Raw genomic sequence first — 24,521 nt, 5'->3', positions numbered from 1 at the left:
AAGCATGATTTCAGGAATCAGAATTTAAAGTAAGTAAGTAAAGTAAGTGTTTTTAAAATTCCTGAGTGTGTTAGCATATTATTTTAAACACAAAACAGTTGAAAGTGTCGTATTTTGGCTTATTACAAAGGACATTTTCAAATATTAACAAGATAAGAAGGGTTGGGTAAAAATAACACTAAAATGTTAAGCCTAACAAGTGAAGGCAGAGCGAGGGAATGTATACGGGATTCTCGGTGAAGGGTGCTTAGTCCAAATAATAATTGAGTTCATTGGCTATCTTCGTATATATTAAAGAATTTCAATTTTTATTTTAGACACTTTGTTTTATATTGGTGATGACTGCACACGAAAACAATTATCTCGATTGATTTCAAAACTTAATGAAGCAAAAAAAAAAAAAAAAAATCATGACCTTAATGCAATGATAAATGGAAAAATTCCTGACGTAACTGGCAAACGCTCTACCATAAATCCTTTTTTTTTCCTTTCTCCACTTACGACTATGACATCACGAACTGATGTCTTGAGCACTCCACTGTCATTTGAAACGGTTCGATGCAAGGAAGTTTTCAGGTGAAGAAAAAGAAATATTGCTGGGGTCAAGGTCGGGGTTGTAAGAGAAAGGATTGAATAGTTTCAATCGAAATCTTTGAATTGTCTGAACAGTTTGAACAGCTACGTGTGGGCGGACGTTGTCATGGATCAGAAGAATTCCACAGTATTCCTCTCTGTCGATTTTGAATGGCACATCGCAGATTTATTCAGTGTCTGGCAATACACATCTGCTGCAATTGTTGGTCCTGGTTTAGAATTCAACAAGAACACACCCTTTTTTGTCCCAAAACACGGATAGCATGATTTTGTGAACTGATGGCGTTTGTTTCAATTTCTTCACTTTAGAAAAACTAGAGTACCACCATGGCATTGACTGCTTCTTCGACTCCCCAGTGGAGTACGATACCCAGGTTTCATCCCCCGTCACTATATGAGAAAAGAGATCATCCCCATCCTCCTCCCAGCAGGCCAAAAAATCACATGTAGTTGTCATTCTTTGAACTTTGTGGGCGTCTGTCAGCATTTTCGGCACTCTCCTCGCACACAATTTGTGATAACCCAACTTGTCAATCACAGTTTAGTGCACTGTTTTCAGAGAAACTTCTGCTAACTCTGTTGCGAGTTCAGTTATTGTGGGCTGGCGATGGGATCGCACTTTCTCATTAACGCGTTCCACCAGATCATCCGTTTGAACACTAGAACTTCCGCTACGGTCATCGTCATGAACATTTGAACACTCTTCCCGAAACTCTCTGCACACTTGCTTGACCTTTCCTTCACTCATTACTGTTCGTCTGTAAATGATACATAACTACCGATGGATGTCACATGTATTATGTCCTTTGACGATCAGAAATCGTGACAGATCTCACTTCACGTTTGGCAGGATTTTATATTACAGCAGCCATTTCGCTTGGCTGTTACTCGCACGTACAAAACTCCATTCAGACGTATCTTTGCTGCAAGCACAGAATACTAGGGCATGCTTCTGCGCATGCTCAACTTCATCAGTATTGCCAATTCCAGTAAAAAATATCAGCCCTTTTTTATTTATTTATTTTTTGACGTGCGTATTTATATCTCAATATACATTTATTTCATTTTTTCTATTTTTGTTAATTTTATGTTTCTATTTTGTTTTTCTCTTTTACTAGTATTAGCATGTTATCTTTCTTAATGTCCAGTGAAACCTTTTTATAGCCGTAAGTTATGTAGTAGCTATTCCTTTTTCAAGTGTTTTTTTTATTTTTTTATTTTACTGTACTTTTTAAAAAGAGAAATCATATATAGCGTTTCCAGATTATACTAGATGGTGATAAAAATAAAAATAAAATAAATACAAACTCATTTAAAAAATTTTCCTTACATACTAGAAATTTGTATAATATTCTGCTATTAATTTACGTACCTGGCATTGGAACGAAAATGTCTGGCATAGACATAAAGAATGCAGCAAATGTACGTACGTGTTTGTTTAGGACACAAATATTATCATAATAAATGAGAAAAAGAGGAAAGGCTATTACTCACCGCAAAAAATATGTAACAAAATTTTCTTCTACATGCAACAGGTAGCGTTGGTAGCATCTTTCGGAAGGTAGCATCTTTCGGAAGATGCAACTTCCTTCATCAGCCTGTAGTAGTCTTCAAAAAGGAGTAATCCAATGAGTATTATTTAGAGTAGTAATCTTTTCACTAACATACTTTCACCATTTGGAAAGCAAGAACAGAAAACTGTGAACAGCAGTGTACAATGTCAGTGAGTTTCTATTCCCGTGTATTGTAATGTTTGACAGAAGATTGGTTTTTTACATATCCTAACCTTTTAACCATTTTTAACCATCCTTCATGTTTTTTATCCTTTTTGAAGTCTACTACAGGCTAATGAAGGAATTGCATCTTCCGAAAGCGCTACCTGTTGCATGTAGAAGAAAATTCTGCTACATATTTTTTGCGGTTAGTAATAGCCTTTCCTCTTTTTCTCATTGAATATAATCACCGCTCGCAATATTGTGATATTATCATAATATTTTAATCTTAACACCAATTTTCAACATTAAGCGGATTGAGTACCGGTCTCCACTTTATCTTTTATCTCATTGATTTTTATGGGATTTTTTTTTTTTTTTTTTTTTTAATGGGCTAGAATTTTAATGGCTTGATTTTACTGAGTTATTGTTCAAATCGATTACTTCGTGAAAATTAAGTTTTCTGATGTATAACGTTAACATTTAATAATCAAATTTGAAGTAAGTAATATTAAATTCATATCTTATAATGCAAATTTATTTTGAAACAGCAAACATTTAACGAAACTTGAAGAATAAATCAGTAAAAACAAACCATTAAAATTTTTAGAGAGAAATTTCAGCTTATTTTCAAAGAAATTTCAACCCAATTTCAGAGAAATTGCAGCTCATTTTCAGAGAAATTTCAACTCATTTTTAGAGAAATTTCAACTCATTTTTAGAGAAATTTCAGCTCAATTTCAGAGAAATTACAGCTCGTTTACAGAGAAATTTCAGCTCATTTACAGAGAAATTTCTGCTCATTTACAGAGAAATTTCTGCTGATTTTCAGATATTTCAGCTCATTTACAGAGAAATTTCAGCTCATTTTCTAAGATATTTCAGGTTATTTATCCCACTTATACGAACCAATGCGATAAAAAAAAAGATGGCATATGTACTAAACACCTTTAAATATATTTGGTGTGTGTATAAGAAAACACACTGAAGGCAATAAAGAGAGAATTAAATTCCAAGCCTCGACTCGTTGTTCTGTCTGTATATTTAATAGATATTGTAAATACCTATATTTAATGTTCAAGACTATATTTAATGTTCAAAATTAAAATTATTGTAGTATTAATTCATATGTTGTATTTAAGTCCTTTAATATTTAACAAGATACGGCACTTAAAGTTGCATAGATTAAAATTAAATAATTTATTAGTAAGAACTAGAATATATTACGAATAAATAAATAAATAAAAGAATCTGTTCGTAAAATGTTTATTTCCAGACCAAAGTTAAATCCTTTATCAGAACAGGAAACTTCCAAGGCAGATGCTGAGCTACAACAGAGTAATATTGAGCCTGACGTAAATTCAAAATTAAACAGTTCAGCTGAGTGTGATGAAATACATGAAAGGCAAGCCCGAGAGTGCGTTTTCTTTCTCGTTAAGAAACTTAAAGACACGTCTTATCAAGTGTATTCGTCCAAAATGTCCTATCTATGGAGTCGTTATCGTCCGTTTTCTTGTTTGAAAGATAAAGAAAAGAAAAAAAAAACGTTATTTCATGCCTTACTTCTTTTATGTCAACGATGTGGTGCTTATGTCAATGATGTACTTGTGCTGCGTTTTTATCTTTTCTCCATGTCAAAATATATTACATGAAAGTATCACTATAATGTATTTGGAAGTTAAAATATATAGCTTCAAAGATGCAGAAAGATCCTTGTATGAAAGATGATTTTGCAAGATTGAATCCTTCTATATGTGAATCAGTTCGTAGAACAGTCAAGTAAATTACTAGTTTTCAACATAAATTTGCACAAATAGATAGATATAATTTAGCTTTCAGCACGACTTTAAGAAAATGCATTGTATCTACTGTTACAGTTAGGAAATAATCTTTAGAACAATAAAAAATATGTAGCGTGTAAGAATTAACATGAGGAAACAAACCAATTTCATAAAACAATTGCTTCTTCATATCACGGAAACCTACAGTGAAAGTAGAAAATATCATAGATTCATTATAACAAATGGAATTAAAAACGAAACGAAGAAGATGAAGAAGAGAAATGAAACAGTAATAAATATGGATCGCAAACTAAAACCTGTCGAAAATTCGAGAAAATAAATATTTCAGACAATGTTAGTTGATTAGTGTAAGATATAGAAAAAGTTGTTTTAAAGAATAATCACTCAGAGAACGAAATTGATGCAATTTAACGTTTATATATATATATATATATATATATATATATATATATATATATATATATATATATATATATATATATATATAAACTTGCCTCTGAGTGCATTTTACTTTTGAAACCTTCATGCGTTTCAATAAATCCTGGTGTCTTCCTCGGTAATTTGAAACTGCTAATGTAAACTTCCATATACTATCATAGCAAAATGCAATGTTATAAAATTTACAGGTATTGTTCACATATCTATCATTAGTTATCTGTCCTAATTCTTATATGTAATTTCAAAAGAAATTACACACAAACTAGTATCTAGTCATGTTTCAAAATCTGGGGCAATTAATTTTAGAAAGTTAGAAGGATTTTAAGTTCTAATAGATTTTTCTTCTTTTTCGTCTTTTATAAATTTGGTTTGCAACAACTAATATAGCTTGTCGGTAGTTTTTCAAACATCTTTCTATAAATTTCATGAGGATAGATTTCGAGAAATTTCCAGGCATTTTTAAAAAAATCTGACGTATTATAATAGTTACCTCCTCGAAGTTCGTTATCATCACTTGGAATTTTCGTGTAAAGTCAATTAGTAGCTAACTCCATTTTATATTTGAAGAAAAAGAGAAAGATAGTTCTTATACAAGAATACCTTTTGCCAGGCACCAGATAGCATTGAAACTAATCAAAAAACCACATTCTTCTATGCATCTTGTGTTAAAGAACAACATCACTCCTTTTATGAGTTTTAAAGAATATATAATTCATAACCAAATACACGTATTTCAGTCAATAAGTTCGGAACGAATTTATGAATTTGAACACAGTTTTCTTTCAGGTTTTATTTTAAAGTTCTGAAAACTCTAATCAAATTATTCATTCAGACTTACGACAAAAATGCATGGTTCGACCTAATAAATTTTTGCTGGTGGCTATATCCTGCTTAAGACTATCAGTTCTGCCAATTACGTTTATTAATGTTTCTCAAAATGATCTTTGATTAAGAAAAATTAATAAATAATTCTGAAAAGTAATAATCGTACTATTTCTCTATATGATTAGCTAATAATACATTTACTTAAATTGTCGACATGTTTTTCACTGTTAAGAAGTATGCCTTCAAATCAATTATGAAATTATATTTTTCGACAATAAACTGCTTACCAATAAAATCGAAGTACAATACTGACTATTTTCACAATTAGTATTTTGAAATAATATATATATATATATATATATATATATATATATATATATATATATGAAAAAGAGTACGGAACTGGTTTAATAAAACTGGTAAGATTATTGATAGTATTCTTAAATGCTGTAATATATTCACGCATAGTAGATTTCTTAGAGCACAAATATTCCTTCTTTCAATAATAATTGCATGTGGCTTAACTATATTCTGTGCATTGAAGGGTGTGTTCATTTAGTACTGTTGTTATGTTGCGTGTTCTGTGTATTGAAAGGTGTGTTCATTTAGTATTGTTGTTATGTTGCTTTCTTTTCTTACATGTTTGCTATGTTGATATGTTTGTTTATAATGTATTTAATTAGTTTAGAATTTCTTTTTGCTATGTATATTTGTTCTATGTAGATTAAGTTGAAATATTTTATAAGTTAATAACTGTCTTTGTGTACTCAAATATGCAAGTATATATTAAAAGCAAAGAAATGTTTTTAAGGTAAATTGAAAAAAAAAGTACAAAACAGATAAAATTGATTCGCACCAGAAACGGCCTTGAGAAAATGTTTCCGATTCCTAACTTTTCTTTACAACATGAAGAACTGGAATTGCTTGAGTAGCTCTGGTTGGATGAATATTTAATCCAAATAAATTTTATTAATGTAATTTCACTTTTCTGATGCTGAATAGCCGTAATATGTGTTGTTATGAAGTTTGAAGTTACAGCTTTCGCCAATAGATATCACATGTCTATAAACTCTAAAAAGATAACATCAAATATTTCTAGAATTCCGTTCTTTCTACATATACTGTTTTGTGCAAGGAATCAGTTTCCAAGGTTTATGCATATATAAATTCCATAGGAGTTGCACGCTTTGAGTATTGTATTAGTAAACACCTATTTCCATTTCTTCTGTGTTTCTTTCTTGTTTCGCTTTCCTGAAAAAATGTATTTTTCGAGATCTAAATAGATGTTGAGTGTTATGTATCTTTGATCTGATATTACTTGTATATTAACCTAATGATAAATTTTGGTGTTAGTATCATCTGTTAATTGATCTAAAATTACCCAAAAAATAATAATTTTTGAAATATTTTATTTCATTTTGTTTACCTGAAGTTTTTTTCTGTTCTTCTTTTAACCTTCTCAGTCCTAACATAGCACCGTATAATAGAAAAATCAGTGCATTATGTATTTGTCTAATTCTGATAGATGGCAGAACATGATAAATATCCAAAACTTATATTTATATGCCATAGAAGCAGGCGTTCTAGCTATACTCTTCATCATCAACGCGATGGAGGCCTCAGTGATGGCATAGAATTCCGCGGCCTTCACTGTGACGGCTGCAGCAGTATTTGCATTCTATTTCAAATCAGATACAATGTCTGAATTTTACATGTTTAAATTTAGGATATTAACTCCCAGTTTGGGTTATATATATCTTTATGTCTTTGAAAACTTATTGGAAATGCAGTGTTAATATTAATCATTCTCATTTTACCTACGTGCTACTAGAACTACTGATCGTCATTCCAATGTACGAGATTGAAATTAAATTTAATTAATTAAATTTAAATTGGAATAAAAAAATAATCTCAACATTAAAATATACCTCAATCTGCAAGAATTATGCAAACGATTTGTTCTAAAAAAATAGCGGTAGATTTAAATGACATTTTTCTGCCACAGTTCTGTCGATTTTTAAAAAAATAAATTAGTGACATTCTTCCAACAACTCCTCTAATTATACATCTTCTAGCTGTCGTACCGGAATAGATTACATTTTATCTAATAGTTGTTCATATGATGTAATTAAAATGATGTATTAAGTGTCTGTACTAAGTACAAACAAAATCAGTTACCTCATCTGATAACACTATCACTGTGATTACAAGACAAACATCAGAATATAATTTATCATATGTTAAATATAAATTATCATACTTTAGGATACAAGTTCTACCTCTCCCCTCTATACCACCAAAGATAATTTCTGTGAATGATAAAAATGGGGAAGAGTTCACAGACAAGTAATATAAAGGCCTGAGACGTAATTACAAAATCGATTTTGTTTGCTGTTTGACATAATGTTAATGAAATGACGAAACCCTTGTATATTCATCATGTCTATCTGTAATCTTATAGATATTAATACGGTTAAAGATTGGCAGGTTCATATTGGTGTTTTCTACGATCTTCATATAGCTCTTAAACGGCTGAAGAGAGCCCAAAGCTGATTTCGAATTCAAGTTTTTTAAGGTCCAGAGGTATGCAGTAAGTAGAATTTCTTTTCGATAGTGGCAGCCTTTAGGATCCCGAAAAAAAATTCCAACAATTTTGCTTTCAAATGACTGAAGGTAGACAATTTCTGATTCGAATTCAGGCGACGCCTGCCCAGAAGGATGCAACGGATAAATGTTTTAGAAAAAGACATAAATGGGTCCCCAAAATCACTAAAACTTTCGAAGTTTTATCTTTTAATGATATCTTTTCTAGCTCTGAAAGAATGAAAAAAAAAATCTGATTTAAGAAATCTGATTTTAGAGAATAAGAATATATAGTTTAAAAAAAGTATAATAAATAGAAACATATAATTTAAATTAATGAAATGAATGGGAACATAAAATTTAATGAAGTTAAATAAATAGGGACGTATATTTTAAAGGGGTGGAATGAGTAGGAATATGTATTTTAAAGTAATAAAATGAATAGGAACATATAGTTTAAAGTAGTGAAAAATCAATGGGAATATATAATTTAAAGGAATATAATGAACTGAAATATATACAGAGTTTATAATAGTGAAATGAATGGAAATATATTTTAACAAGGTAAAATATATAGGAAGATATGGTTTAAAGAAATGAAACAAATACGTACATATACAGTTATTGTGATTAATAAGAACTCATAGTTTAAAGTGTGGAATGTGAAAAGTATTAAGTCAGCCTCATCACTTAGGATATTGTCTTGAAATTGATTACGTCAGCGCCAATATGTTTTTAACCTTGTTAATATTTCAAGTTTTAACTACATTCTCTTGTATCCATGACTTTTGAAGAACACGTATAATACACATTTCGAATCTATCAAGTAAAACTTATTTTAAATATAAGCAAATTAAGGAACGTACAAGGTTGTGTCAAAAATTATTAAATGATTTCTTACAACAACTCAATATGATTTGAATGTTTGGTAAAAGCGCGTTATATCTTAGAAACGGCCCCATGTTTCTTGCATATCTTAAACTACATATTAAGAATCTATTTGTGTCATTGTTGTCTGTTGGAATGCTTCTGTATGAACGCTTCTTTTATGTGACAAGCTGCCAAAAAAATATTGAAATATATGTGTTTCTTTTCTCTAGGAGCGACACAGAAAGTGCGGACCATGGCCCATCAGTAAAGAAAAACAAGAAGTCTTCATCATTGAGTGCAATCTTCAAAAAGAAAAAGGACAAAGTTTCAGCTGATGTCGATGTAGTAAAAGTAAGTTTGTTACTTTACATTAAATTTCTTTTGTTTATAAGTCAGAACTTCGAATCAATATTATGAAAAAAAAAATACTACAACAAGTTACACAAAGAAAAAATAAAATAAATTATTTAAGGAAGCGCCGAAAGTTATGAAATATATATTCATTTGCTTGAAACTATTTTTAATGAATGAATTCTGAGAATTAAGTCCCAGAAAATGTATTTTATTTCAGAACTCTTATTTTATAAGGAAATCTGTATATTCATATAAAAATTCGTCATTTAAGAAATAAGTGGAACTAATTTTATTTTTGAAATTGTTGATTAAATATTTATAAGATACGATGTTTCTGCTAAATTATGACAAAAGAAAAGTTTGATTTAATCAGATCTCAAAAGTTCAGTTTTTAGAAGTGGCGAATAAATGATGAACACATTTTAACTAGACTTCATGCGCTATTTTTTCGCGCTGATTTGAATCTTACTTTAAGTTACACAGCCTTAGAAACTACATTAAATACTAATTCTTTCATAAAATATGTTGTCAATATTACAATAATATTCTTATCTAGTTATTATTATTATTATTAAGTATTCTGCCTTTAGGTCTTGGGACTAATGAGGGTGATTTTTTCTTCTTAATTTTCAGTTTGATTCTGAAAATGTTTCTTCCTTGTTTCTCGATTTTCAGCTTCCTCTTTTAATTCCCAATATTTTCTTCTATTTTTCAAATCATCGATCACTTGTGTTTTTCTTCTTCCTATTCCTCGCTTTTCTTCCATCTTTCCTTCTGTGGCGGTATGAAGAAGACAATTTCTTCGCAAGATGTGTCCAATCCAATTGGCCTTTCTACGAAGGATGGTAGCTAGAAGCGTTCTCTTCTATCGTATCCGTTTTAAAATATCTTCGTTTGTTACTTTTCTGTCGATCTTATCTTCTCCATCTTCATCCAACACCACATTTCGATGCTCTGTAAATACGTCTTCTCTAACTTCCATAATGTCCAAATCTCTGAACCATACATTCCAATGCTCCAAATATAGCACCAATTTCTTCCTTAGTCCAACATTAAGGCTACTAGTTAAGAGTGGCATTTTCTTGTTGAATGCTTCTTTGGCTATGGCAATTCTCGACCTGATCTCTCTGGTGCAATACGTGTCTTTCGTCAAAATACTTCCCAGATATTTGAAATGGTTGATCTCTTCAAGTATTCTTTGTTCTACTCTGATCCGTAAGGGCGCATTTCCATGGAATATTCTCATGACTTTCTATTTTTTGATGTTAATTTCCATTCCATATAGTTTCCGAGTGTGAACTATTTTGTCAATTATCTCCTGTAGTCTTTCTTCGGTTGTAGCTATAGTAACTGTATCATCTGCATATCTGATCTTGTTAATGATCTGCCCTCCAATCTTGAAATCTTCAATTCCCATTAATGCTTCCTTCATTAAATATTCACTGTAAATGTTGAATAATTTTGGCGACACACTACAATCCTTGTCTTACTCTCTTCCAATCCCCACACTATTCAACAGAATCCCCGCACTATGTTTCTTCTTCATTCAAGAGCAACTTGACTCGTTGTCCTATGTTCAGGTTATAAATCAGTACTTCTCTGGTTACGTGTTCTGAATTCAGAACTATTGTACATGATTTATTATTATCACGTTTAAAATAATGAGAATAACTTGAATGTTTCATGTCAGTTTATATGTGTATATTTTTAAACGATGAAAATAACATTTGAAAATATGGTAGCTTCGAAATGAACTTTTACTTCTGAGACTTATGAAAAGTAAGTAATTTCAGAATACCATTGTTCCTTTATAATAATTTGGGCTTTTCTTCTTATACAGCTTGCACCAACAGGAGAGGAAAAGGTAACGCCCATTAATGAGGAAGCCCTAAAAGTCATCAACAGATTCAGTAAAGAAAGTCCTGTTTAAAATATAAAATTACTTAAAAAGTTTGTGCAAAAAGTTATCTCAGATAGAGGAAAATGAGGAATTATCAATAAAATTACTAAATGAGATTTTAAATTATCGTGTCACTAATATTCTTATTCGAATCATCGATACATAGACAAATCTGCATTTATTGTAAAATAAATTTATACAGTCTGTTATACGTTTATAGGACAAAAACGTCCCATTTTTATTGCTTTTCTTATTGTAGATTTAAAAACCTAAATATCAACGAATCTTTAAAAGGTACAATAAATGCTATATCATTTTTCGGAATCACAATCAAACTTTACTAAGACATTTTAATCAGCAATTTAACCAGGATAAAAATTTTCGTTTTACCCACAATTATGTTTAGTTAGTCTTCGAACAAGAATATTTATTACTTGGTAACACTGGAACGATTTTTTTGGAAGAGAGAGAGGACGACTATGGATTTATTTTTTACATAAATATATAAATACATAACTTCAGAATTAAGGCTTCATGGTTTCGAAGTGAGAACGCGGTATATTGTGCTTTTTTATTAAAAAAATATTAACAAATTATTAGAAGTATGAAAAGATATAGCTAATTTTGTATGCAGCAAATTTAGACAGTTAATAGAATAGTTGAAATGCAAAAGAAATAAATACGGCATTGTGATATTTGAACATTGTCACTGACGCTACCTTTTTGATAACACTCACCATATATAAACAGGGTGTTTCAAAACAATACCGACAAATTTGGGAGGTGATTCGTGACACAAAGATAAGACGAAAACTATAGAGCTAACTTGGGTGCACAAATGCTTCGTTTCGAAGTTATAGGCTGGTGAAAACATGAGAAAACTGAACTTTAAAGGTCCATAGCTCGAGTATTATGGCACCTAGTGTAGTCGGGTCAAGACTTTATATAGGAACTAATATGTGCCCTGTCCAAATATCCATGTTTGAGAATCCTGTGGTACTTCCGCAACATTTTTTATGATGGTAGTTGATCATTACTTTAAATTATACGCCCGTAGCCAAACTACCTGTATAAAAATTGTTGCGTGAGTACCTTTGGGTTCTGAAACATGTATTTTTGGATAGTGCACATATTAGTTCCTAAGTGAAGTCTTGATCCGACTATGGTAGGTCCCATAGTATTAGAACTATGGACCTTTAAAGCTCATTTTTTCATGTTTTCGGCAGATTATAACTCCGAAAGGAAGCATTTGGGCACCCAGGTTGGTGTATACTTTTCGTCTTATCTTGATGTGACGAATCATCTTCCACACGTTATCGGTGGGGTTTTGAAACACCCTGTACTTATTTGTCCCTATTTCGCAAGAATGTTATTTATATAGAATACTTTTACAATTAACTTAAATAATTATATTCCTCACTTTCTGTGAGAAACACAGCTTTTTTTTTTTTTTTTTTTTTTTTTTTTTTTTTTTTTTTTAAGCCCCAAATAAATAGAGATTTCAATGGATGTAAAAGTACTTTTAATTCTTTCTTGTCTTCAATAATCTTCGGTAAAATTTAACATTGACTCATTATTGTGTTAGTAATGACATGATATCTAAGCATTTTGTCTTTCTTTTTCAAAAAAAAAGGTTACCTTTAAAAATTACTTTTACGTTTTCATGACAATACTATATTTATTTCATATTTAGTGCCATGATAGAATAAGAACAAAAACAAGTTTGAACAAGGTCCTGGTTTTTTTAAAAACATTTTTAATCGTGCCAAAAGTTGTGCATGTTTCGAATGAATACTAATTCCAAAACTAAAAACAAGCCAATGTATTCATCTCCACAAGTATGTTTTTTTCAAATTTTCATTTTGATACTTAAGACGCAAATAAGTTATTGTTTCAGTTATGTTTTTATCATTATTATCTTACTGTATCACTTATGTTTTTATCATTATAGTTGACACTGAAGCTTAATAAGAAATATGGTATTTGGTTTGGTACATGTTTGTCTAATTTTAAAGGGATTATGGCTTCTTGTTAAATGCGGAATGTAAATAGTATGTATTCGAAATATTGTGCCATAACAAACTTTGCCATTCATAGCGTTGCATTAAGTTGATGATTTTTTAATTTTATCACTTTTATGAATGTAATTACTTTGATATTAATACTGATATTTTTACGTTCTTTATAATGATTGTATTGTGCTGTGCTTGTCTAACCAAAAATTGCTGTTAGTTTGATAATGCATGCGAAGTAGTTACTAGTATTGTTGCTTTGTATGGAACAAATAAGCAGAATATATAAATGAATGAATGAATGCAATATCAAAGTTGCAATGTAAATTTTATTTTAGTAGCCAGTGGGTTGCTTTTGTGTTTATATTAATATACATATATATTGTTTGCACATATAGTAACTGCATGACAGCTGCTTTTTTAATGTTTGCACTAATATTGCATGCAAGTTTTGTTCAGTAACTTTGTACATTTTCATTAGCTGAGCACATTAAAGTATTCTTCTTCACTAATTTTTGTGTTGTTTATTTATTCTTTTAACCCTTACTACCAACGCACTTTTATCTAGTACAAATGCACCAGTAGTAGCTATTGAAATGGTTCGCAGAAGGAAATCTTAAACACTAACACTTAAACACTAATCTTAAACACTAACAAAATAAAAGAACGAATAAAAAGTATTGGCAACATTGTTATAATTTGTATCTGGCTTTATGCGCAGAAGAACACCTGTTAAATTCCTTCAATGCAATCGCTTCCGATTTCTATCGTATTCTGCTATACGTGTGGAAAGCGTCATAGATCATCAGCGCGGCAATATTCGTCAATGTCACCACTAGACCCGGACCTAGGGGAGCACGTTGGACGAAAACTTAGTAAATAAGTCAAAAATTTGAAAGTTGAATCAACCTGGTTGATAAAAATGACAACAATTTTCTTATAGTATTACAGTGTCCTTTTCTACTATTTCATTTACTTCTTATGATTTTACTGTGATAACAAGCATTTTAGGAATTATCCAAAAAATGGATCAAAAGATTGCGATCTTGGCCAACAATTTTAGGAATGATCAAAAAAATGCATCAAAAGATTGCGATCTTTGCCAATAATTAGTTTTTGGATCAGGAGTCTCAAAATTTTTGAACGGTCCCTAAATCAACTTTTCGTATTTTTTGTGGAATAAGCACATTATACTGAGTTAAGTAATAGTTTGGGTTTGGCTACACTATATGTATATTCTCCAGATATAAGGCATACAGTAAAATTTCTGATTGAATGAAATATATTGGATTTTTTGGATCAGGGGCTACCAAATTTTTGAACGGCTCCTAAATCGAATTTTCTTATTTTTTCACGGAATAAGTACATCATATTGAGTTAAGTGATAGTTTTGGTTTGGCTACACTATATGTAGTTCTCCAGATATAAGGCCTACAAGAAAATTTTTTGCCTGACATATATTTGATCTTTTGATGCAAAAAATAACCATGATTGAAAAGTTTTTGTATAGTGTTTTTATTCAAAAGAACAATTTTGTATTGGAGTAAAAATATAAATGTCAACAATCAAAACAGTAATCATTTCTTTTCAACAATCAGAATAAAATATTTATTTATTTACTTTTGATATTGGGCCTAATATAATTTCCCAAAGTAGAATTGCCTATATTTCAACAGGAGATATGATAAAGAATGGGTATATGAAAGTGTACACAACTTGGAGAATATCCCACAAATTCCAAATTCTGTTTTCTGTCTCTGCTCAAAGGAACTCCTTTCCCGGAGTTTGAATGTTTGAATATTCCACTATTACAGACGAAAATTTAAGTCTGTTTTCTTTTATTATTGAACTAGTGCATATTGTGAAACTAAAACTAATCATTTCCTGTAAGTTTATTTTTGAAAAAGTAAATTTGTAACAATACAAACCTTTCTGTACAGCAAATTCAACATAAAAATGCAGTAAAATTTATTTTTTAAAAAAGTTGAAACAAAGAAAGGTCTCAAAATAACTTTATTTTATATTGTATTAAAATTTTGTTCGTTGATCGGGATGAAGGGCGGGCTTAGGGGTGCCAAAACTTTAAATCTGGTCCTAAATGTCCTGCAGGAACTGCCATGTGACAATTCTTTTTTTGTCGTGGTGCTTCCCACAAAGTGGTTCCTTCCTTCATTTTGATAAAAGGTCGTCACGAAGTAAGTGAAAACTTTATTGTGCACTGCCGTCACGTACTACTTCAATCTTGATCCACGCAAGTTGTTCGTCTTTCCGAAACATATTGTTATGGCGTTTCCACATTCTTCCTCTTCTTTATGTCACTGCTGCTTATGATGCAGTCATTACAACTCACCACGCTTCACTACTTTACATTCTCGTCCTTTATCAGCTGCAAAATTCCTATAGTGCTGAGACACAGCCCTCTGACATGAGAACAGTGTTGCCACTACTTTTTATTCAACTTATGTATTAACATGCTTTTAATTGCGAGTGAGCTAAATATGGATTATAATAGTAATAATAACAGAACAATCTTATGAAAGAGTTATACTCGTACTTTCTTTTATAATTCGCAACCACAGTTACCACTTCTGTAAATAATAGTGCGACAGTAAAGATTACAGATTCTTCTCGCAGTAACGAAACCCCTGCACACTGCTCTGCAGACGAAGTAACTATTATTTTCTTTAACCATATAGATAGCAATAAATTAACTCAGATTGTAGATCAGAGAGAACAAATTTATTGTGTAAATCAAATTTGTTTTGAACTACAGATGGTTGTTCGCTTTGTATCCAAACATTTATGACGAGTACTTACATTAAGAGATATCGCGCCGCCATCACTGTAACGTATACGTTACCATAGCCGCTAATGAGGAATAAAAAAGGAATATTATTATTAATGATAAAACACACCCTGTTTCAAAAAGAATATACGTACTTCGAATGCATATATTTATTAAACTTTAAGACATACGAATATAAAATTTTACACACATATTTACGAGCCTCTCAAGTTCAAATTACAGTTCAAAGTTCAAGTTACAGATGTTCAATATGTCCTCCATCAGCAACACGAACAATATCACATCGATACTCAAATTCCTCCCATACTCGGGCAAGCATGTCCTGCGTCACTAATGTTATGGCAGTACGGATCCGGTTCTTCAACTCTTCCAGATTCTGTGGGAGTGGTGGTACATAAACGTTGTCTTTAACGAAATCCCACAGAAAGAAGTCACAGGATTTCAAATCCAGTGACCGTAGAGGCCAGCTGAGACATGCTAAGTCGCCAGCTCCTTGACAACCAATCCAACGGTTCGGTAGTTTCATTCAGATATTCACGCACTTGTCGACTCCAGTCAGGGGTGCCCCATCTTGTTGAAGAATGAAGTTGTCTTAGTGCAGTCTCGGAAACGACCAGTTTTGTAACATAGCGAGATACTGCTGACTGTTAACCGTGTTTTCATTAAAGAAGAGTGGGCCGTAAACAGATGATCGGGATATCGCACAAAACACATTGACTTTGGGCGAATCTCGTACATGTTCAATGACTGCATGTGGGTTCTGTAGGCCCCAAATTCGAACATTTTGTTTTTTTACCTGACCACTAATACGAAAAGTCGCTTCACCACTGAACACAATGCGTTGTGCAAAAGTGTTACCATTGTCAGTAGCATCCACAGAATCTCGTTACAAAATGCCACACGTTTGCGTTTGTCATCAGGACGCAGAGCTTATAACAGCTGTAACTTGTACGGCTTCATAACCAATCGATGTCTCGAAACACGCCAAATTGTTGTTGTCGCCACTTGTAACTCCGACTGGCACGACAAGTTGATTTTGAAAGACTGCGTTGGAAAGCAGTTTGAATTCGTGCAACATTTTCTTCAGGAACACGAGGGCAGCCAGGACTCTTTCCTTTACATACACATCCTGTATCTACAAACTGTCGATACCATCTGCGAATGTTCCACCCATTCGGAGGATCAATTTGGTACTTCAACCTGAAACGTCTTTGCACTGTAATCACGGAATTGCACTTCGCAAACTCGAGAACACAAAATGATTTTCTGCTGCGGAGTAGCCATTTTAAACATATGACGGTTACCAAGCAAAACAGAAGACAACTGATATCTAGCGGCTGTTAATATAAACTAGACTATGATTCGTTTCTCCAATAGCTGAGCCGAGGCGCAGCGATCAATACTTTGAGCAAAATAATTCTTCATAATACGTATATTCTTTTTGAAACAGGGTGTATAAAGGACATTGTATGGATGTAAAGGACATTGTAATTATAGATGTAAATTTGTTTTTTACTGTTGGAAGTTTAAAAAAAGAAAGAGAAAGAAATAGCATTGAGATTGAATGAGATAATAAATTCCTTTATAGCTTGTGTTAGGCTTCAAGGTCGCAGCGCGCACATTCTCGTTGCTTGTTTGTGTCTTCGTGCAAGCGTTTCGAGATTTGGACGGTGACTCTCGTTTTTCGTCGATCGGAGTGGATTGCCTTCCTTCTTTGATATTTTAGGCAGGATGAATGGCGGGACATGTGGTTTTTCGTTGTTCTATATTTCCTTGGAATAGAATGTGGTTAACGTATTCATACGTTAATGTTAATCAAGACTTAGATGATACACTTCGATTAATGGAAAATGATGGTTTGGGGCATCGCAGTAATTGGAGACGTCCTGGTGCGAATTACACTATAACGTCCCCATCAATAACCGTTACAGACAAGTTATAAAATAACTCATCTAGTCTAGCAACATAGAGAACTACATCGGACCGGACCAGCCCCTGAGAATGGACTAGTAAATGGATTAATCCAGTTAATATATATATCAATAAATAATAACAACAACAATTTCAATTAATAATTTTTTATTACAAAAATATACAACAATTATTTGAAGTCAGTCCAATCGAAACATCAAAATAATATCGTTGAAATTCTATTCCGCAGAAGAAAATTCGAATCCTGGGCCATAGTCGTCGAATTTTCAATTCTCTTAGTAAATAGAATACTTCTATTCACTCCTTGATATATTATCAATAAACTAATTGAATCCAATTTATTAGAGGCATGACCGTGGGACGTAAAACTCAAAGATTTCATTTCATTTCATTTTCCGATTTATTAGAATCAAAAGTAATTTTATGATGTCACTGCCTAATAGTTTCCAACCAATTATATAATATAAATAACAATGCAATATAATTTCTTCCAATTACCGTTATTCAAAATGAGAGATTTAAATTCCTTTGTCATTAATTGTAATCTCGATTCTTGTATAGAGACTTCCACCAACTACTCCTTCTTAAAAAAATAAAAAAAAATGGAGGGAATTTTAATACGACCCTAATTTCATGAAACACTAACAGAATATTTTACGTAAGAATAAATAATTTACGTTATTATCAATATTAGCTGCCAAAGGCAGATAGTTAATGTTTCTCGAACCTTGGACCACCGCGGGTCTAGCTATATTCCCGTAAGTAACTAATATTGCCAAACTCAGAATTCAAAGAGAAATCCCTTAAACTATTGATTGAATATGAACAACATATATTCTTATAATACCTAATAGAAATTGTCAACGTTTTTACATAACATGCTCGAGGTTCGGGTAACATCACCTCGAGCATGTATGCACTACTATTCATTGAATCAAAACGGAAGCACTTCAAGAATCTGCCGTAAAACTGACAATTCAGTTCGTGATGAATAGCAATGTTGCCGAGTGCATGTAAGTAAAAGTTTTATCATGATAATTTCAAAGTTTCTTTTTCATTGTTTTCAAAAATTGCATAATGTAGACAGATCCTTAACACACCTTTTGCTGCACTGAAACATCAGCACTGTTGTCAATTCAGAATGTTAATTTATGAAAACCACGTTTTCCCTAGTAACCCCTTACACAGGCCTCATGCGATTAGTTATCGGTGGAAATGAAAAATTCTTTTTTTCCATTCCATAGTTTCCAAGCTACTCCAACTATACAAACTGAAAATTAACAACAGAACATCTATAAGTATGAGTTATGAGTCAATTTACGTGACTTGTAAAAAAATTGATTTATACCTTCAGTTACATCTGGCAACACTGTGTGGTTCCTAGTGTACTTCAATCGTTGCTCCCAAGTTTAAAAATATAAGCATGAACAAGGTTTCATTTTGTTATAACCATTATTTATGTATCGCTTATGGTTCAAAAGTTCTACTATCTCAAACTCCGGGTTGCATTGTATATTGAACACCCTGTATAATCACAATGTAGATTCAATTATGTATTTTATAACTCTAATGTTGACATTGAAAGAAATGGTTGTGCTTCACATTTGGTGCGTTCAGTACAGAAGGAAATCAAGACCACTTTTAGTCATTTTGGACATATTTTATGTTTATGATCGTTGTCTGAAACTCCTTTAAGAGTTTAAAAGTTTCATGCCCAGATATTGTAAATAACTTCTGTAATGTCAAATGTATTTAAGCGTACTGTAAAACTTAAGTCTTTTTTTCTAACAACTTTGGCAATTGAACTTAATTCCCTTGTGCTCTGAACACCTCATTTTATTAAAGTAAGGACAAATTCTACTCTCACTGCTGATGTTCCCATTAAACTCCTAGTAATCACATTTTATTAAAGCTTTTTTTTTTTTTTTTTTTAAAGTCAAATTGAAACAGATCGAAGTATGTTTCACTTATCTTTTTAAATTCCATAGTTTTAATTTAATTTTGCCGAGGGTTTTCCAACAGTTTCTAGAGTAAATTTTTGCCCTTTTCAACGTAGGAAAAAAGTTGTTTCACACAAACACTAGAAAATTCGAATTGTTGGAAGCTAAACATCCCAGTTTGTATAGTTCAAGAAAACCCTTTCTCATAAGGTCTGTGACTTTTTGGTGAGTGAGTGTGTGTGTATGTGCGTCTGTGTAATTCATCGAATAAAGCATCAGTGAGAGAGAAAAGCTCACTAAACAATTGATAAGATAAATGTAAAATCAAAATCTTGAAATAAAGTCTCGATTGATTGGTTGGAAAACCGAGACTGTATGAAACATGGATATACAGCTTAACGTGTGATCCCAACTACATGAACTCCCACCAAGAATCAAACCCAAGTCTCTCGTGCTGAGGGTACGTACGCTAATCATATAGCTACGAGGAACTTCAGAAATCTTTGAGTTGTGATAGAAATAGTCCATCAAAATCGTCCACAATGCCTTGGAATAAATTATCTAAGCTGACTTGATTTTCAAAACTCATTTGAACGGTTTGAGCATTATAATTTCACCAATAGCAACATCGTATGGAAGACATTTCTTTACTCCTTATCAAGGGAATAGTGTCTCTAGAGTATTACAGGCTCCCTTTTTTTTCAGTAAACATTGCTCACAAAACAAACTATCACTTCATAAACATCCAGTTAACCATTTCATAGAATTATAGTAACTAACTTGAAATTATCTAGTATAAGACTTTGTTTTAGTTTTAAGATCTGTTAGAAGAGAGAAGTAAGCCTGCCATTTAAAATAACGTTACCTTTACCGTCGAAGTTCAGTGAAGTAAAATAATACAATCTCTACTGGATAATCATACGAGACAAGTTCATCTGGTTCAATTTTGCGCAAAACAAAATTTAAGGGTTTGTAAACTTAAACCAGCCAGCATCCATCTCCTTCCATTGTCGTCTGACTCGTACAGATTTAACTAGAGCAATGAAACCATAATCTCTTTCAATTTTATCCAATATTAGTACAATACTACACACAACTTAGCATCCAAAACATAACATAACCAAGCGACTTAAAACGCCGTTCAATCCAATTTCCAACACATTGTAGGGAGAAGCTCAAAGACGCATATTCCTTGTATTCGTAATTAGGTTCGTATCTTCTTATTCTTATTCGAAAGAAAACAGTAATCAGTCGTGGTCGAATGGGTAAAGCGCGTGCGTTCTGTGCGTGCCATCCGGGCCGGGGTATCTGCCTCGTATGAAGTCATAAACAGTGGATCAAATCCCACCTTTAACACTTGGTCCCGTCCCAGATAGCCTCGGTCTGATAAAGGAAGTTGAGCTCCAATCAATCAGAAGAAATCATCCCTAGTATATTTTCCCCACTGATCAACAACTGGACTTTAAACGACACTGCAGTACAAATTGGTTAAACCAACAAATGGATCTTTTCTCTTTTGAAAAACGAAGCTTTCCAAGGAACTTAGAATGATTATTATTCCTCTCTTTGCATATCCGTTTAAAAATTGCCACTTTTTCTTTTAAAAAATATCAATATTTGTTTCCTTAATGCAACACTAATGAAGAAAATAGAAAAGTTTATTAATCTGAATTTATTTTTTTTTATTGCGTCATATTACTGGTGATCTCGTTGCGGAAGGAAGTAGAATTATTATATAAAATATGCACATATTTGATATGTGATATTTTTCATGGAACATCTAAGATTGAAATATATCACAGACTCGCGAAATGTTCCCGTCGTCAAAATTTTGTTTTGCAGAATGATTGCATATGATTCAGTCCTGATTTATAGCAATATTAGTCTGAAATTAATTCCACATTAAAATTCTAACAGCATCTTTCGAAGCTTATAAAACTCATTTTCAATGTAAACCATCACAAAATATAGTGAATGTATATTCTCCAATAACAACATGTTTCAAAAATATTACTATTATGCTTTTTCTTATTTTATTTACCTTATGGTTAAACAGAGTTCAACGAGTGTCCATACTTCAGTCACACCCACCTTATGCAGAGTCGTTTTGATGTATGATTAGTGTCATACTAAAAGCCTGAGTACTGCAGGAAACGTATGTTAGTCGAACTCTTTAGTATGGCACTAATCACGAGTCAGAACGACTTTGCATAAGGCCCAACATATTTTAACAACTATTATTATTATACTTTCTCTTGTCTTTCATACCTTACAGCAAAATAAAGTTCATTGAATATACATTCTTTAATAATAATATTTTTAACAAATATTAATAATGTGATCTTTCTTACCTTAAGGAAGTTCAACAAATGTATATTCTCTATTATGTTTTTTCCTATTTTCCTTTTCTTATTTTCACTACCTTGTATTAAAATATAGTTTAGCGAATGTGCATTCTATAGCAATAACATGTATTAAAAATATTACTAACATGATCTTTCTTATTTTTCTTACTTTTTGGTAAAAGAAGTTCAATAAATATATATTCTTCAATAATAACATGTTTCAATGAATTTTACTGTTATGCTCTTTTTTATCTTTCTTGCATTATGGTAAAATAAAGCTTAGCGAATGAATATTCTTCACTAATAACATGTTCCAACAAACATTATTATTAAATCTTTCTTATCTTTCTTACGTTAAGGTAAAATAAAGCTTATCAAGTGAACATTCTTCATTAATAAATGTTTCAACAAGTATTACTATTAAATCTTCCTTATCTTTCTTACGTTAAGGTAAAATAAAGCTTAGCGAATGAACATTCTTCACTAATAACATGTTTCAACAAATGTTACTATTAAATCTTTCTTATCTTTCTTACATTAAGGTAAAATAAAGCTTAGCGAATGAACATTCTTCACTAATAACATGTTTCAACAAGTATTGCTATTAAATCTTTCTTATCTTTCTTACAGTAAGGTAAAATAAAGCTTAGCGAATGAACATTCTTCATTAATAAATGTTTCAACAAGTATTACTATTAAATCTTTCTTATCTTTCTTACATAAAGGTAAAACAAAGCTTATCGAATGAACATTCTTCATTAATAAATGTTTCAACAAGTATTACTATTAAAACTTTCTTATCTTTCTTACATTAAGGTAAAATAAAGCTTAGCGAATGAACATTCTTCACTAATAACATGTTTCAACAAATATTACTCTTAAATCTTTCTTATCTTTCTTACATTAAGGTAAAATAAAGCTTAGCGAATGAACATTCTTCACTAATAACATGTTTCAACAATATTGCTATTAAATCTTTCTTATCTTTCTTGCATTAATGTAAAATAAAGCTTAGCGAATGAACATTCTTCATTAATAACATGTTTTAACAAATATTACTATTAAATCTTTCTTATCTTTCTTACATTAAGGTAAAATAAAGCTTAGCGAATGAACATTCTTCATTAATAAAATGTTTCAACAAATATTACTATTGATTTTTTCTTATCTTTCTTACATTAAGGTAAAATAAAGCTTAGCGAATGAACATTCTTTACTAATAACATGTTTTAACGTATATTACTATGAGAATTTTCTCATCTTTTTTTTTACCTGAAGGTAGAATGAAGTCCAACTATTGTTCCTCCTTCAGTAATAATTTTTAACGAATATCACTATGAACTTTCTACCATATGATAAAATATTATTATAATGAAATTATAGTAAAATAAAATTCAGTGAATATACATACATTCTTTAGTAATAATATATTTTAACAAATATTACCATTATAATATTTTCTTTTACCTTCTTTATCTTGTGATAAAATAAAGTGCGTTGGCTGTGCAATCTTCACTATCAGTATGTTTTAACAAATATTACTATTAAATCTTTCTTATACGAAAGTACAATAAATTTCAACGAATATTTCTTCTTCAGTAGTAACATTTTTTTAACAATTAATACTATTATGATCTTTCTATCATATGATCAGGTAAAACTATTATGAACTTATCGTTAAATAAAGTTCAGTGACTATACATACATTCTTCAGTAATAATATATTTTAACAACTATTACTATTATGATCTTTTTTATCTTCTTTATCTTGTGGTAAAAAAATTGCAGCGGATGTGCTTTCTTCACTATCAGTATGTTTTACCAAATAATGCTGTTATGATCTTTCTCATCTTATGGTAAATCAAAGTTCAATGAATGTAGATTCTTCAGTAGCAATATATTTTAACAAATACTATTATTATGAACTATCTTACATTATGGTAAAATAGAGCTTAGCGAATGCACATTCTTCAGTAATAACATGTTTTTAAAAAATATTACTACTATATCTTTCTTATCTTTTTTACCCAAAGATAAAATAATGTTCAACGAATGCACATTCTTCGGCAAAAACATTTTTTTAAAATAAATATTATTACCATTGTGATCGTCTCTATCTTTTTCATTTTATGCTGTAACAAAATTTAGCGAATTTAGAAAGTTCAATAATACTGTTCTTAAACAAAATAAGTCTTACTATTAATATCTTGTCATAAAATAAAGTTCAGCGAATGTATGCTCTTCAATAATAATGCATTTCAACAATTACTATTATTATTTTCCTCTTTCTTTCGTTATGTTAAATCAAAGCTCAGCGAATGTACATTCTTCAATTACATATTTTAACATATATTACTTTTATGATTTTTCTTATCATTTCATTTTTTATCGTTCGATTTTAATCCATG

At 31.2% G+C, this 24,521-nt stretch overlaps 1 protein-coding gene across 1 annotated transcript in view; it reads left to right on the top strand.

Moving 5' to 3' along the window:
* Positions 1 to 24,521, top strand: part of LOC145661504 (fasciclin-3-like) — a gene marked incomplete at its 5' end in the record, with an annotated part of 129,602 nt that overhangs the window by 94,513 nt on the left and 10,568 nt on the right. The window contains 3 exons of the mRNA XM_081726822.1: positions 3,583 to 3,711; positions 9,055 to 9,175; positions 11,019 to 11,042. Coding sequence (XP_081582948.1) covers positions 3,583 to 3,711; positions 9,055 to 9,175; positions 11,019 to 11,042 — 274 coding nt within the window. The remainder of the gene's footprint in view (positions 1 to 3,582; positions 3,712 to 9,054; positions 9,176 to 11,018; positions 11,043 to 24,521) is intronic.

This window comes from Thermobia domestica, chromosome 10 (genome assembly GCF_964235325.1).
Source record: "Thermobia domestica chromosome 10, izTheDome1.hap1.1, whole genome shotgun sequence".
Classification (NCBI taxonomy): domain Eukaryota; kingdom Metazoa; phylum Arthropoda; class Insecta; order Zygentoma; family Lepismatidae; genus Thermobia; species Thermobia domestica.
This window is presented reverse-complemented; position numbering and strand designations above follow the sequence as displayed.